The following is a 12,846-nucleotide window of genomic DNA, read 5'->3' on the forward strand; positions in this document are numbered from 1 at the left end:
GTGTAACACAACTGGAAAGCCATGTGATTTGAGAAGGTTGCCCTAGAGCATAGTATGAAATGGCTCTCAAAAACCCCATTTAATCTTAGCATGTCCACAACTGGAACCCAATGTTACTAAGCAACAGGCAGTTGTATATACTTGCTGCAATATTAATACCTAGTTTTAGAACCTGGAATCCCATGAAATGGGCTTGTCAAAGGAGTGTTTGTGTTTGTATTTCATAGATCAATTCCCAAGCTACTTTGTCAGCCTTTCGTGGAAACAATCGCCATGTAATTTGGGACTTCCCAGATCAGTTCATGATCTGATTTCAGGCTAAGAGAGACAAAGAAGTCTGTTATTTAATGACCAAACCAGAATAAAATTTTGGGTATGGCAAACCTTGGTCCTTGTCTACATTTTCAAGTCACGCAAGACCATCCCAGAAGTTTAGCTTTGCCATAAATGTAGATAGACTTAAAGATGGATTTGCTTTTGCTGATCTTAGCTTATAATACTATAGCTGTTTGAGTAATCCTTAAACTTTTATTACATTCTGGAGTCCAGCTAGAGAGTCAGGTTGGTGTAGTGGAGTTAAGGCACCAGGCTAGAAACTGGGAGACCAGGAGTTCTAGACCTTAGGCACAGAACCGGTTGGGTAACTTTGGGCCAGTCCTTCCCTCTCCAAGAAAACTGCAGGGACTAGTCCAGGCAGTCACCAGGAGTCAAAAACTGACTCGAAGGAACACATACACAATCCAGCTTTAGGTAAAACCAAACTATATTGTGTTTGATCTATGGCCATATCTTTTAATAAACTAAAATAAATTAATATTCCCTAATTTGAATTTGACTTTGCACACTATACAGAAGTCAAAATCAAATTAGGGAATATTAATTTGACTTCTGTATGGTGTGCATGATTGCTCCTGAGTCCAGCTATAAGAGAGTGGATGTGTTGAAATATCTACATTGGTATTTGAAAAAGGGAAGCAGTGGAACTAATAAACTGGTAGAATGAGTTGCAGTTGCTTTCAGAGCTTAAAATCAGAGCTATGTTTTTCTTCCTTAGGGATTTCAAAATGGAAGATGGTAAAGCAGTAATCCCATTAGGCATCACAGTCCAAGGAGATGTCCTCATTGTGATATATCATGCCAGGTCCACTTTAGGTGGCAGACTCCAAGCCAAGGTAACAATCAAGCTCTGTCCTCATAACTTCTAAAAATGTTATTGGGCACTTAAGGGTAGAATTTTGTTCTTAGTAGTTGATTGGGTTTTTTTTTTTAGTATTATACAAACTGGAAGCTTGAGTTTCCTCATTTTCACTTTCCTGCTTTCCTGAACTGAACTGAAATTTTTAAAAAGTTGTATAAGTATAAATAAAAGAATTAAGGGGCACTATTTAACAGAAGCTGCTACAAAAAATGTATACAGTCAAAGTGAAATGGGAGAGTTCAGTGCCATGGCTTGCTTTGTGGGCCTGCATTTTTTTAAGTAAATGTTTGAAGAGGATATATGAATATAAATTTTCTGCAGGTTGTTACAGAAAATCAGATTATTCTGTATATACAGTACTTGAAATGCTTGAGATTTATTCACAGTAACACTTAGCTACTAATTCAACTTATTCCTTGGCCCAGATAGTTGGCTGACATTGATTATAGCTGCCCTGAGCCTGGAAAAAGTGGCATGGCCCCACGTGCTATGAATAAATTTATGAACAGCAGGACGTCATTGGGATGCAAGAGAAACTGTTTCAGGGCCAAAGCCATTCAGTGCAAGGTTGGCAGCCAGAGAATATGTGTAATGAAATGCTGGCCAGGTGAGCATTGGGGTCTTCCAGGCATATTGCTTCCCTGACAAGTCTTAACTCATTTTTCTGTTCCTTTTCAAGATGGCGTCAATGAAGATGTTCCAGATCCAGTTTCACACAGGATTTGTACCTCGCAATGCCACTACTGTGAAATTTGCAAAGTATGTTGATAACGTCTTTCTAGAAAACACTTCACAACACTCCTTGTACTTGCATTCTTATACTTTCGTTTGTTTTTAAAATACAGCTTCCTCCAATACAATTCCTCAGCCTTTTTCAACCCAGTGGGCAACAGCTCCCATAATTGCTACCCAAGTGACCAAAATATCTGGGGAACACCAGGCTTTTTTTCTTCAGCCATGCCTTGGTCTCTACATGAATGCCAATGGAACATGAATCAGAATTGAGAAATCAAGGGATAGGGGATGGCTGCAGCCTGAAGGACCCTCTTTTCTAACTCCCTTCACATATAAATTCTCCCCACTTACTGCACCATTCAGTGTTGCTTCTAATCACTTCACAGTGAAGGTAAAATAGACTCCAAATGTTGGGCTCTGAAGCAAAGTTTGAATTGTTCTAGGTTTGGCCAGATATCATAACCAAATGCAAGCAGAGCTGGGTAAGAGAAATGAGTTTGCGTAACAGGATGGAAGGATGGAAATACATAATCCTGAGACCTAATTTCCAGCCCTTTTCTCCCATTTATGTTATTTCTATTGGTTTCTAGTGCGGCTTCAATATCACTGAGCCTGGTAGCCCCAATATTGCCCTCATTAAGTGCCAATTAACAACCCTTGTTCTAAAATCTGATCTTTCTTCAACATTTAAGAGGCTGAGGGGGGGAATCTTCTGCTATTTTATGAAAGCCAAGTTTTTTATCTAGAGGGATAAAATGGCTAAGGTCATAATCTATGGGCGGGCTGCCCATTGCAAGCCTCATTGAAGCAAATGAGATTTGTTTAAGGGCTCTATAATCTTGCTTCAAGAGGTTTCCCTGTGCAATGTCCTTCTTTAAAAAAATGTGCTTCTAACTAATGTAATATTACTACAGGTATGATCTGGATGCCTGTGATATTCAAGAGAAGTATCCTGACTTGTTTCAAGTGAATCTAGAAGTGGAAGTGGAGCCACGAAATAGGCCCAGCATGGAACGAGCTCCCTGGGATAATTTGAACATTAAAGGTCTAAATCCCAAGATCCTTTTTTCCAGCCGTGAAGAACAGCAAGAGATTTTATCAAAATTTGGTAAGAAAAAGAAAGAGCACCTACTTAAATTCTCCATAATCTTTCTTTTCAGTCTTTTTTTTTCCTTTTTAAGCACCAAATAGAAAGCCAGTCCCAAAAGAGACAGGAGGCTTAAACTGGGAGTTTTTTATATCCCTTGGGTCTGAATTTTATTTTTCATCTAATAGGTAAGCCTGAACTGCCTAGGCAGCCGGGATCAACTGCCCAATATGAAGCAGAAGCATCGACATCAGAAGCGTCTTCTGAAGGCCCACCTGTGGAGCCAGACTCTCCAGAGAGCAGCAGTGCTGAGGCAAATTTCTTTCATACACTAGACTGGCAAGGTAAAGGGAAAGGATCTGCTACTGGCAAAAGCTGTGTTGGCTCTCTTCAGTTTTCTAAACTCTGTTTTTACCCTTCTCTTAGCCTCAGAGGTTCTCAGAGCAGCCTATGGATGAGTGATCTCATCCCTCCCCGTAGGCTTACAATCTAAATTCCATAACACACAGGAAAAAGGAGGAGAGCAGGGAAGAGAAAATCAAACACATGTGCTGGGTACTAGTTCTTAAATCTGAATTGCTCTTTTTAGTAGTGGCTGCTAGCCTCGTTTTCTTCATTTCTTGGCCTGTTACAGCCAAGTCAGCATAAAACCCAAAATTGGTCTTTAAACACAGCCAGTGGTAGAGCTGTGCTTTCCAACGTGCCTTTTGTTTCAACCACACCCTGCCTTGCTTCACTCATTATAGATGCATAAAACAAGTAGACATTTTGCTTCCTTGGTTCCTCTTGGTTATGGTGGATATGATTTTCTGAAGCATTTTCTCTCAATAACGCCCTTGGCAAAACTCCTCACTTAAGTTTCTTTCTCAAGGTGGGGAGACTTCAGCTGCTGGCTCTTTTGCTGTTTCTGACCACCTCCTTCTCTAGTCTTTGCAAGTCTAGTGGCAGAAGAGGGCCCTGGAGTTGGTGTCAGTTAACACTGAGACACTCTTCCTCAAACTGGGCAGTCTTGAAATGTGAGGCCGCAATTCCCAGAATTCTCAGCAGTGGTCATGCTAACAAAAGGATTCCAGGAGTTGAAATCCACACTTCTCAAGGCTGTGCTAAGACTTGGCAGCATGGCAATTTGAGGACTGCCGCTTGGAGCTTTACCAAAATGCCCCATGGGAAAAGTGGTTGTTGACATGTAAAGTTATATTGTTGCTCTGAACTCAGCCATTGAGCTCAGCAGGTGCCTTTGGATGAATTGTTATGTTGATAACAGAAGAGAATCCCATAGGCCTTGCTTTGAGTTTCTTGGGGAAAGGCCGGATATGAATATAATAAGAAAGAAATGAACTTCTTTCTTTTTTTTAATAAACAGAAGGAAAAAAGTCTGAAACTGCTCCTGAAGGTCCCTTTTCTCAAGAGAGTCTTGGGCTCGTTGAGGAAAAGGAGGAGAACGCGCCTCCCAGTGAGGAACCTTCTGCATTCCCCAATGATGAGGAACGAGAGATGCAGCTCCTGGAACAGAAAGATGGCAAGTGTTTTTTTGAAGCTGGCTTTGATATGCCAGCTGCTCAGTCAGAAGAGACTCCTGAAGAAGACAGCATTGACTTGCTTGGGCTGGATTCAGAGGCTCCACCTGAACTGCTCCAGCCTCCAACCGAGATGAAGAGTTCTTCCAGCAATGCAGACTTGCTGAATGACCTGTTTGTTGGGAGCGCTCCAGAAATTTCAGAAGACTCAACTGCAGACCTCCTGGGTGGAGGAGCAGACTTTTTTTTTGGTGGCCAGTCCCAGGCCTCAGGAAATCCCCAGGGCAACTGTTCCTCGGCGGCAGTCACCTCTTCTTCTACAGGTCGGTTCCTTGTGCTTCCTTTTCATTCCAGCCCTGGTCTGGAGAGCAGCTGGGCGAGATAGACAGCTTTCATTTCTTTTGGCATTTGTGCTAAGTCTGTGATCGAGAGGGGCAGGGCTTCTGAATGTCGTCTGACAAGCCCTGCCTTTTCTGCTGTGCCTTGGTCCCTTGCAGAGAGTCCCCCGCATCCCTTATGAAGAGTTTGTTCTTCCATTAATCTTTCCACTGAACCCAGGTTGGAAAAAAAAACTGCTCTAGAATATGAAATGGAATGTTTGAATGTTTCAGTAGATGCCAGGTCCTGACAGTCTCAGCTTTTTCTATTTTATTTTTTAATGGCACATTTCTAGCCTTTGTGCTTATAGCAGAATAAGTCATGTATAAATACTTTGGGAGGCTTGTGGAGGGGGAGAGAAATGAAAAAGATTACACATCAGTAACATGTAATGGTTCTTTGGTTTAATCCATCAGTTGTTGCTGCTGTTATTACACCTTGTTACCTTACCTTAAAGACAAAGGCAAGAGCTGTAAAACAAGCATGGCTTAACTTCAGTTTAACAGCTAATTCTTAAGAAGTGCATGCTTAGCAGTTTAATAATATCCAAGAATAATGTGGTCAATGTTAGCTTTATTCCTGGATACTATCAGTGTTAGCCATTACAGGTAGTCCTTGGTTCCTGACTTCCTTGTTTAGTGACCGTTCAAAGTTACGATGGTTGGGGGGGGGGAAGCTTTGTGACCAATCCTTGTATTTACAGCCATTGCAGTGTCCTGCGGTCATGTGATCGCCATTTGTGAGCTTCACAACCAACTTCCAACAAGCAGAATTAATGGAGAATGCAGAAGTGAAATCGCAAGTTGCAGTCATGTGATTTCTTGGTAACAACCGGGCTGATTCACTTCCATGATGGAAGTGGAAGGGATGTCATAAGTCCGGTGCAATCACATGAATTTTCACTTAGTGACTGCGGCACTTAGCGATGGAGTTGCCGGTCCCAATTGTAGTTGATAAGCAAAGACTACCTGTACTTCTAGGTTTAGCATGCATACCAACATGTGAACTTTCAAAATCAGAAATTACAATTTTTTCAGGAAATAGAGTTTTATGCAATAATATTGGGAGGACAGGGCAATGCTCACACATTTTTTTTCCTATCCTGTTCCTGTCTGTAGAAATTAAAGTTCTCACTGGGTTCTTGCTGCCCATTTTTCTGTATAAGAGATCTTACTGATCTCCTGAGCTATCTCCAAATGGCAAGAGATTACAGAACAGGGGTGTCTAACATGTTAGGACAGTTGCCATCTCTACAATATAATGGGCACAATGAAGGCTCCGTGTGAGCCCAAAGCGCCACCTCTTTCATTTCTTCATAAGGTTTAAAAGTGTCTTACAGTAGTAAAACAGATTTCTGTGGCAAATGTTTTAGTCGGTTTCAATCCAGCCCCCTCCAATGCGATGTGAGATCTGGTCCAACACCTATAGAGAGTGCCATGTTCTTGAAACTAACTGTAGCATAACAGATTTATAAAATTGGGGCAGGGGGATGTTTGTTAGGCAGTCTCTCTGAACATTAAGTAATTTGTTTAGAATTTGGCAATCCAGGAGGAGTACTCACTTGTCAAGTGAGATGTTTAAGGCAGCCCCACTTGCCCAATCATGTGGCTCATCATCAGTTGGTCTGCTTTCTGAATTCTCAGTGACTGTATTTGCTCTCAGAATCTGACTGAAAAAGGTGTGACTGGTTGTGCATTCCTAGAAACTATGAAAATGGTGCGTTCACCTTTGCGGTAGTCACTCTGACTTGTATCCACTGCAAAGTTTACCTACCATATATGCTCCTCCCTCCAAACCTAAGCAGAATGTAGAATTGAGGGTTGTGCCTTCTAATGGCTGGAAATGCAAACTCCATTCACTTGATGGAGTTTGTGGAAGGCAAGTGTAGTACGGTTTTATCTCTCGAGATCCTGCCCTCCTCATCCTTTACAAATGCAAAGGTTGCCTTGAGAAAGCAGATTGTTCCGATGCTTGTAATACATCTTGACATCAGGTGAGGGCAACTGTGCTGCGATTGTCTGGAATGCCTCCGGACACACGATTGTATGTGGAGACTCAGCTGTTTCTGGAAAATGCTTTGTTTATTACTACATTCTCCTGCTTTGTGTGTGATGAAAGTGATTGGAGATGAGCAGGTTAGTTTTTCTTGAAATAATGGGTGGGGGGGGGGTGTTGCTAAGATGAGCAACTTTGCTGTTGTGTTCCCAGCTAACATGACCATATCTTAGTTTCTTGGAGTCTTGATTCTTAAAACCTTTGAGTGGCAAGGTGGAGCATCTGCCAGGTTGCCTGCTGGCCACAGCGTGGCACTCCCTGCTGGGTATAAATACGGCTCCTAAGCAGCTGCAGTCAGCATTTGCTTGACAGTAGGCAGGGAAATACCTTCAGGCTGGAGGCTGCTCTTTTGTTTATTTTTCTTTTCTTTTCCCCCTTCCATATCTTCTTTTGAAAAAAAATCAGTAATGCCTTCCCTTCTGACTGGTACAGTATGGCTTTTCTACTGCTGTTAGGCCACAAGGCCACAGGGATTGACTTTTTTTAAGGAAGACCTGTTAGGTTTCCTTCTGCTGATGACTTTTGTGCTAAGTTCAGTTTGTCAGCAAGCTTTCTTTCAGTAGAAAACTTAGTTGGCGTTCTGTGAAGGATGTGTGTTTCAGAGGTGCAGATATTTCTTTATTGAAAGTCAAGAGACTTAAGAGGCTGAATGTGTACAGATATCTGAGGAATTATTGCAGAAGATTGTTGTTCTTTCTGATGATTAGATATCCTTTTGTTATATAATAGCATTTAAGCCCTAATACTCAGAGAAGGGTAGTGTAAAGCCCAGTCTTAACACCTAGAAAGAAATTATCCTTAACATGCCTTGTGTTGGCACTTCCTCAGGCTTGCCATATTTGCAAGAGTAGAATCTCATTTTTTGTTTGCCTTATTTCTGGAAGAATCTCAAGTAACACCAAGAATGTTGTGTTGTGTTTTGTTTTATCTTTAGCCGACCAGTTTGACCCATTCACAGTCAATGCAGACAGTCCAACTCTTACCGGCCCTGATCTCTTTGGTGACTTTCTTAGTTCAAATGCACCAACTGTACCTGCTATGTTTCCTTCCACACACAGTGCACCGCCTCCTTCCTCTAGCACAGACTTCCTTAATTTGGGTAAGTGGATGCATGACATGGTTTCCTACCTTGCTTCTCTCTTTCCTTCCCTTTCTCCCCAAAATCACATGGCCTGTTGAGTGAAACGTGATACTCAGATTAGTTAAGGTGGATTAGTGTCAAACAAATGTTTTGATGGCACTGCTATTGAACAAGCTTTCTGTTGTCAATATATGCTTGTAACTTCCAATATGATACGGTGAATGTTTTGCAAACTGAGGTCTTCTTTAATCTTCAGATTCTTTTTGTGTGTAAAGGTGGTTACGTTGGAAATAAGGCATTTAAAAATAAAGGCCACTCCTCACCCCATAGTGTAAACATTTTAAATATCAAAATGCTCTCAAGACTGCTCTGTTGTCCAGTCAGCCATCTGAAGGCAAAAGCTCTCTTTTGCTATGTATCCTGTCTGCCACATAAGTGGTCAGGTGTAATATGGAGCTGATGTCATCTTTAAAAACAGCCTTCATGGTTCTCAATGTTTTGTTTTGTATAACTTAGAAACATCTTCACTTTGCCTTAAAAACAGGGGTGGGTAACCTTTTCACAGCCAGTGTAAAAAAAAAGGGGGAGGCTGGGGGCTATGTCAGCCTCGCACGGTAAATCAGAGAGGAACCACAACCAGATGAGCTAATTCTATTTTATGGTAAAGCTACATTAACAGAATCTTGCAAGTCTGAAAGTACAATTCCCCCACCCATCCCCTTTACATCCTGAGAAACTACTGTGGAGGTCTCTTCGGAGCCTCTTGCCCCACCCACTATCCAGTTGCAGGCCATGCTGTCTCTTACCTGACTGTTCCCTTGGCAGCATCTCTTTGCCCAGTCTCCCGAGGTCTTTCCCACATAACATTACAGGCTGTATGTGCCCCCGGGGATCCCAGGTGGTCCGCTTCTGCTTAAGAGTGAAACTGTAGGAAAACTTAATTCATGCTTGAATTAACCTTTTAATAGGCTCACATCTGGAGGCCTTTGCCTAATCAGTCATCCTTAAGGGGGTTCTGATTGGTAGTTAGCTATGAAAGTTCTCTACTGCCAGTAAAATGATGGAAAAGATGGAGCGGGCTTGTTTTGAACACTACCTATACTAGTGGCTTGTATCCTTCCAGCCTGTTGCTTTTAGCAAACAGCTTCTTGTACCGCTACTGCTTAAAACTTATGTGTATTCTACAGCTAAACTAATCTACTTACGATTTTCTTCTGAAGAGTGATAAAGGTCTCCTGGAATTTTCCCCAGTTTAAATATACCTTATTAAACGTTAAAAATATAGTGGTGAATTCTGTAACAGAGCAGTGCATTGTGGAGTGTTCTGCTGATGGAGATTCTGTGAGCTGGAATCCTGATCTCTTCCAGGATATTTTATTTTATTCTCCTTGATTTTCTGTTTTCTCTCCCTCTTCAACCATCAGTCAGAATTTCACGGGTACTGGGCATTTATTTATTTATTTGTTAAATTTATATCACCGCCCATCTCCCCCAATGGGGGACAGGCATGCCCCCTGTGAGGTTTTTTTCCCTTAAAGTATTTTGTACTTCTGAAAACCTTGGTGTTCCCTTACTCCATCTGTCCCCAGGCAGCTACACCTTTAATCACAGGATCACTGAGTTGGAAGAGACATTTTAGGTCATTGAGTCCAACTCCCTTATTCACTGCAAGAATCCAAATTCAAACCATTGCCTCTATTTAGTATGCCCAGACGTTGCTTAAATACACAGTGGAGAAGAGCACACCACTTTCGTAGGTAACTGATTCCATTCCCTGACTGACCTTACTACACTGTCCTTCTCTAATTTATAACCATTATTCCATGTCCTGCACAACAGGACATTATTCCATGTCTAGTACAACAGAGAAACACTGTCTTGGCTACTTTCTGCATGATATCTCATAAGGCATTTGATGAATCCTTGGAAGGTTGCCTTCAGTGTTCCCTTTTCAAGACTTTATGTAACCAGTTCTCTCAATCTCTCCTTGTCAGATCTAATTTCTAGTCCTCTTATCATTCCTGTTGTCCTTCTTTGCTTCCATTCCAGTTTGTCTGAATCTTTTGAAAAATATGGTGCATAGAACTAGCCGTAACATTTGAGGTGACATCTGACCAGTATGGAACTCTTCCATGTGTAGAAGACTTATATTAATGCAGTCTAAAACACCGTTTGCCCTGTTTGCAACCACATTCTATTGCTATTACTTGGGTTTGGGTAACACCATTTTAGGGATGTAGGAGTCAGTATGCAGAAAAGTAATATGAATACCAATTATTTCTGTTAGATTGGAAATCCAGTGTATAAGAACCAGGGATACAAAGTATTGATTATACTCAGTAGCCCATTTAAGTTAAAATTCTCTGGAATCTAAAAAGAAGACAGACAAATAACCTCAGCTCATTATATTAAAATATAAATTTATTCTCACTGTTAAGTATCTAGAGAGTTGCCTTCTTCATTTATTTGTAAAAAAAAAAAAAAAGGGCTGGAGAAGTGGACATAGACATCTGGGGTGGCTGTGATTCTATGTCTTTTCTTCCCATGTGGGCAACAACACAATGAACTCTTAATCTGTACCAAGATCAAAGTTCCAGTGCGTTTATTTCTTCTGTAACAAGTATGTTGTCCTTTTTCATTCTAAAAAATAATTGAGGAAAAAAACATGCATGTCATAAGCACCGAACCATCTTTGTAGCTGTTTCTCATTTGCATAGATTGTCCATCAGGCAGTGAGAGGGCTGATAGGAAGACCTTTTGCTTTTTCTTTGCTAGTTCATGATGATCCTCTTGTGAATCTAGATGTCTTGTGTGTAAAAACACTGCGTTTCTATCACACAGCAGTAGCTCTCGTTGGACGGGTGTCTGTATGAGTAGGCGGGGGAAGACAAGCAAACACAAAAAGTCCAATGCCCTTCTTGTGCTAACTGTGAACTGAGGAGGCACACATGCAGTTGTTGTTCAGGCTTCTCTCCTGATTAAATCTATAAATAACAGTTTGTAGAGTCAGGAAAAGATCTCGCTTGCCGGCTTAATAGCACATCTGCTCCATGCTTTGGATAAAGATGCAGAGAGCTTTTCTAAAACGATTGCATCATCTGTTAGAGAGCTTTAGTTGTTGTTTATTCGTTTAGTCGCTTCTGACTCTTTGTGACTTCATGGACCAGCCCATGCCAGAGCTTCCTGTCGGTCGTCAACACCCCCAGCTCCCCCAGGGACGAGTCCGTCACCTCTAGAATATCATCCATCCACCTTGCCCTTGGTCGGCCCCTCTTCCTTTTGCCCTCCACTCACCCTAGCATCAGCATCTTCTCCAGGGTGTCCTGTCTTCTCATTATGTGGCCAAAGTATTTCAGTTTTGCCTTTAATATCATTCCCTCAAGTGAGCAGTCTGGCTTTATTTCCTGGAGTATGGGCTGGTTTGATCTTCTTGCAGTCCAAGGCACTCTCAGAATTTTCCTCCAACACCACAGTTCAAAAGCATCGATCTTCCTTCGCTCAGCCTTCCTTATGGTCCAGCTCTCACAGCCATATGTTACTACGGGGAGCACCATTGCTTTAACTATGTGGGCCTTTGTTGTCAGTGTGATGTCTCTGCTCTTAACTATTTTATCGAGATTTGTCATTGCTCTTCTCCCAAGGAAGAAGCTTTAGTAGGCTTGCTGTAAGACAGGGTTGGGTAATGGCTTCTTGACCTCAGTGAATTCTTGTGTAGCGAATATAATAATTTAAACTTTTACTGGTTTCAGGTTTTTTTCAGCTGTCCAATCTACATGGACATGATTTAAAACCACCACCACCACCTTCCCCATTGCTATTGAAATAGCAGGTGCCTTCTGCCTTGTTATTTACAGCAAATCTTCAATTTGATAGCCAAGAGGGGAAAAAAGAGTGTCCAGTAAAGTCAAATGTTCATTAAATTTAAATGGGGATTACACACATGCATAAATTGATGAACAGGGATTTTCCACATGCAAAAAGTGACATGGGAGTTCTGTACAGGAACAGACATACAGTGTATGAAAAGATTTTGTCTGTTAATCTCTAACTGTTAAGCTGAGGTCTTATACAGGATTGAGTGTATATCTAAATGATGTGTCACAAAACATTTCACTTCAAAGGTGAAATAACTTTCGAGTTTACCTTGGACAAAAACATAGAAGGAAGTAGAAACAGTCTTCCATGCAGTTCTCTTTTTCATGAAATGGATCAAGGAATGTATACGTATCTTACCTTTGAAGCTGTCCTTGGGTTGACATAGACTTTCATAATGTAATGACCTCTAGAATTCTTGAACTAAACTCTTAAAATTGCCAGCCAACATGGCTGGAAATATTGGGAATACTGGTCTAACTTATATGTGGCACACCAACTTGTGAAGGTTTATCCTCTATCTCAGTTTGGCTCTGATAATCATTTAACATCCAGAGCAATTGACAAATTGAATGTGTTTTTTTCAGAATTCACTCTGTTTCATACTCAGAGTAAGCTAAGGCCTTCTGGACATGAAATCTGAGAATGGGCAGTAGATTTGGCTCATGCTAAATTTGCAAGATAAATTAAAAAAGCTTATCCAGCCCAACCAGAAAGCCATGTGTTTGCCTTTTTATTTTAATGCAGATCAGTACTGTTGAAAGTCACTATTAAACACTTGAAGGTTGAGAAAAGTGGAACGTGCAGAGATGCTGATTTAGTAAGTCTTAGTCTAACTGATCTGAATAGGATGCTGGTAGTGGTAGAACTGGGAAATTCAAAATAAGACCCAGTACACTGTTTGCCAGGAAGGGCTTGCCTG

General features: G+C 41.3%; 1 protein-coding gene across 2 annotated transcripts in view; it reads left to right on the top strand.

Annotated features, from left to right (window-relative positions):
• The window catches only part of GAK (cyclin G associated kinase), a 71,850-nt gene that overhangs the window by 44,348 nt on the left and 14,656 nt on the right, over positions 1–12,846 (top strand). The window contains exons 17-22 of one of the 2 annotated variants that reach the window (XM_063294877.1): positions 1,055–1,172; positions 1,878–1,957; positions 2,848–3,041; positions 3,209–3,364; positions 4,384–4,860; positions 7,905–8,069. In XM_063294877.1, coding sequence (XP_063150947.1) covers positions 1,055–1,172; positions 1,878–1,957; positions 2,848–3,041; positions 3,209–3,364; positions 4,384–4,860; positions 7,905–8,069 — 1,190 coding nt within the window. The remainder of the gene's footprint in view (positions 1–1,054; positions 1,173–1,877; positions 1,958–2,847; positions 3,042–3,208; positions 3,365–4,383; positions 4,861–7,904; positions 8,070–12,846) is intronic. The other variant, XM_063294878.1, reaches the window with a different exon arrangement.

The sequence above is a fragment of the Candoia aspera genome, chromosome 2 (genome assembly GCF_035149785.1).
Source record: "Candoia aspera isolate rCanAsp1 chromosome 2, rCanAsp1.hap2, whole genome shotgun sequence".
Lineage (NCBI taxonomy): Eukaryota > Metazoa > Chordata > Lepidosauria > Squamata > Boidae > Candoia > Candoia aspera.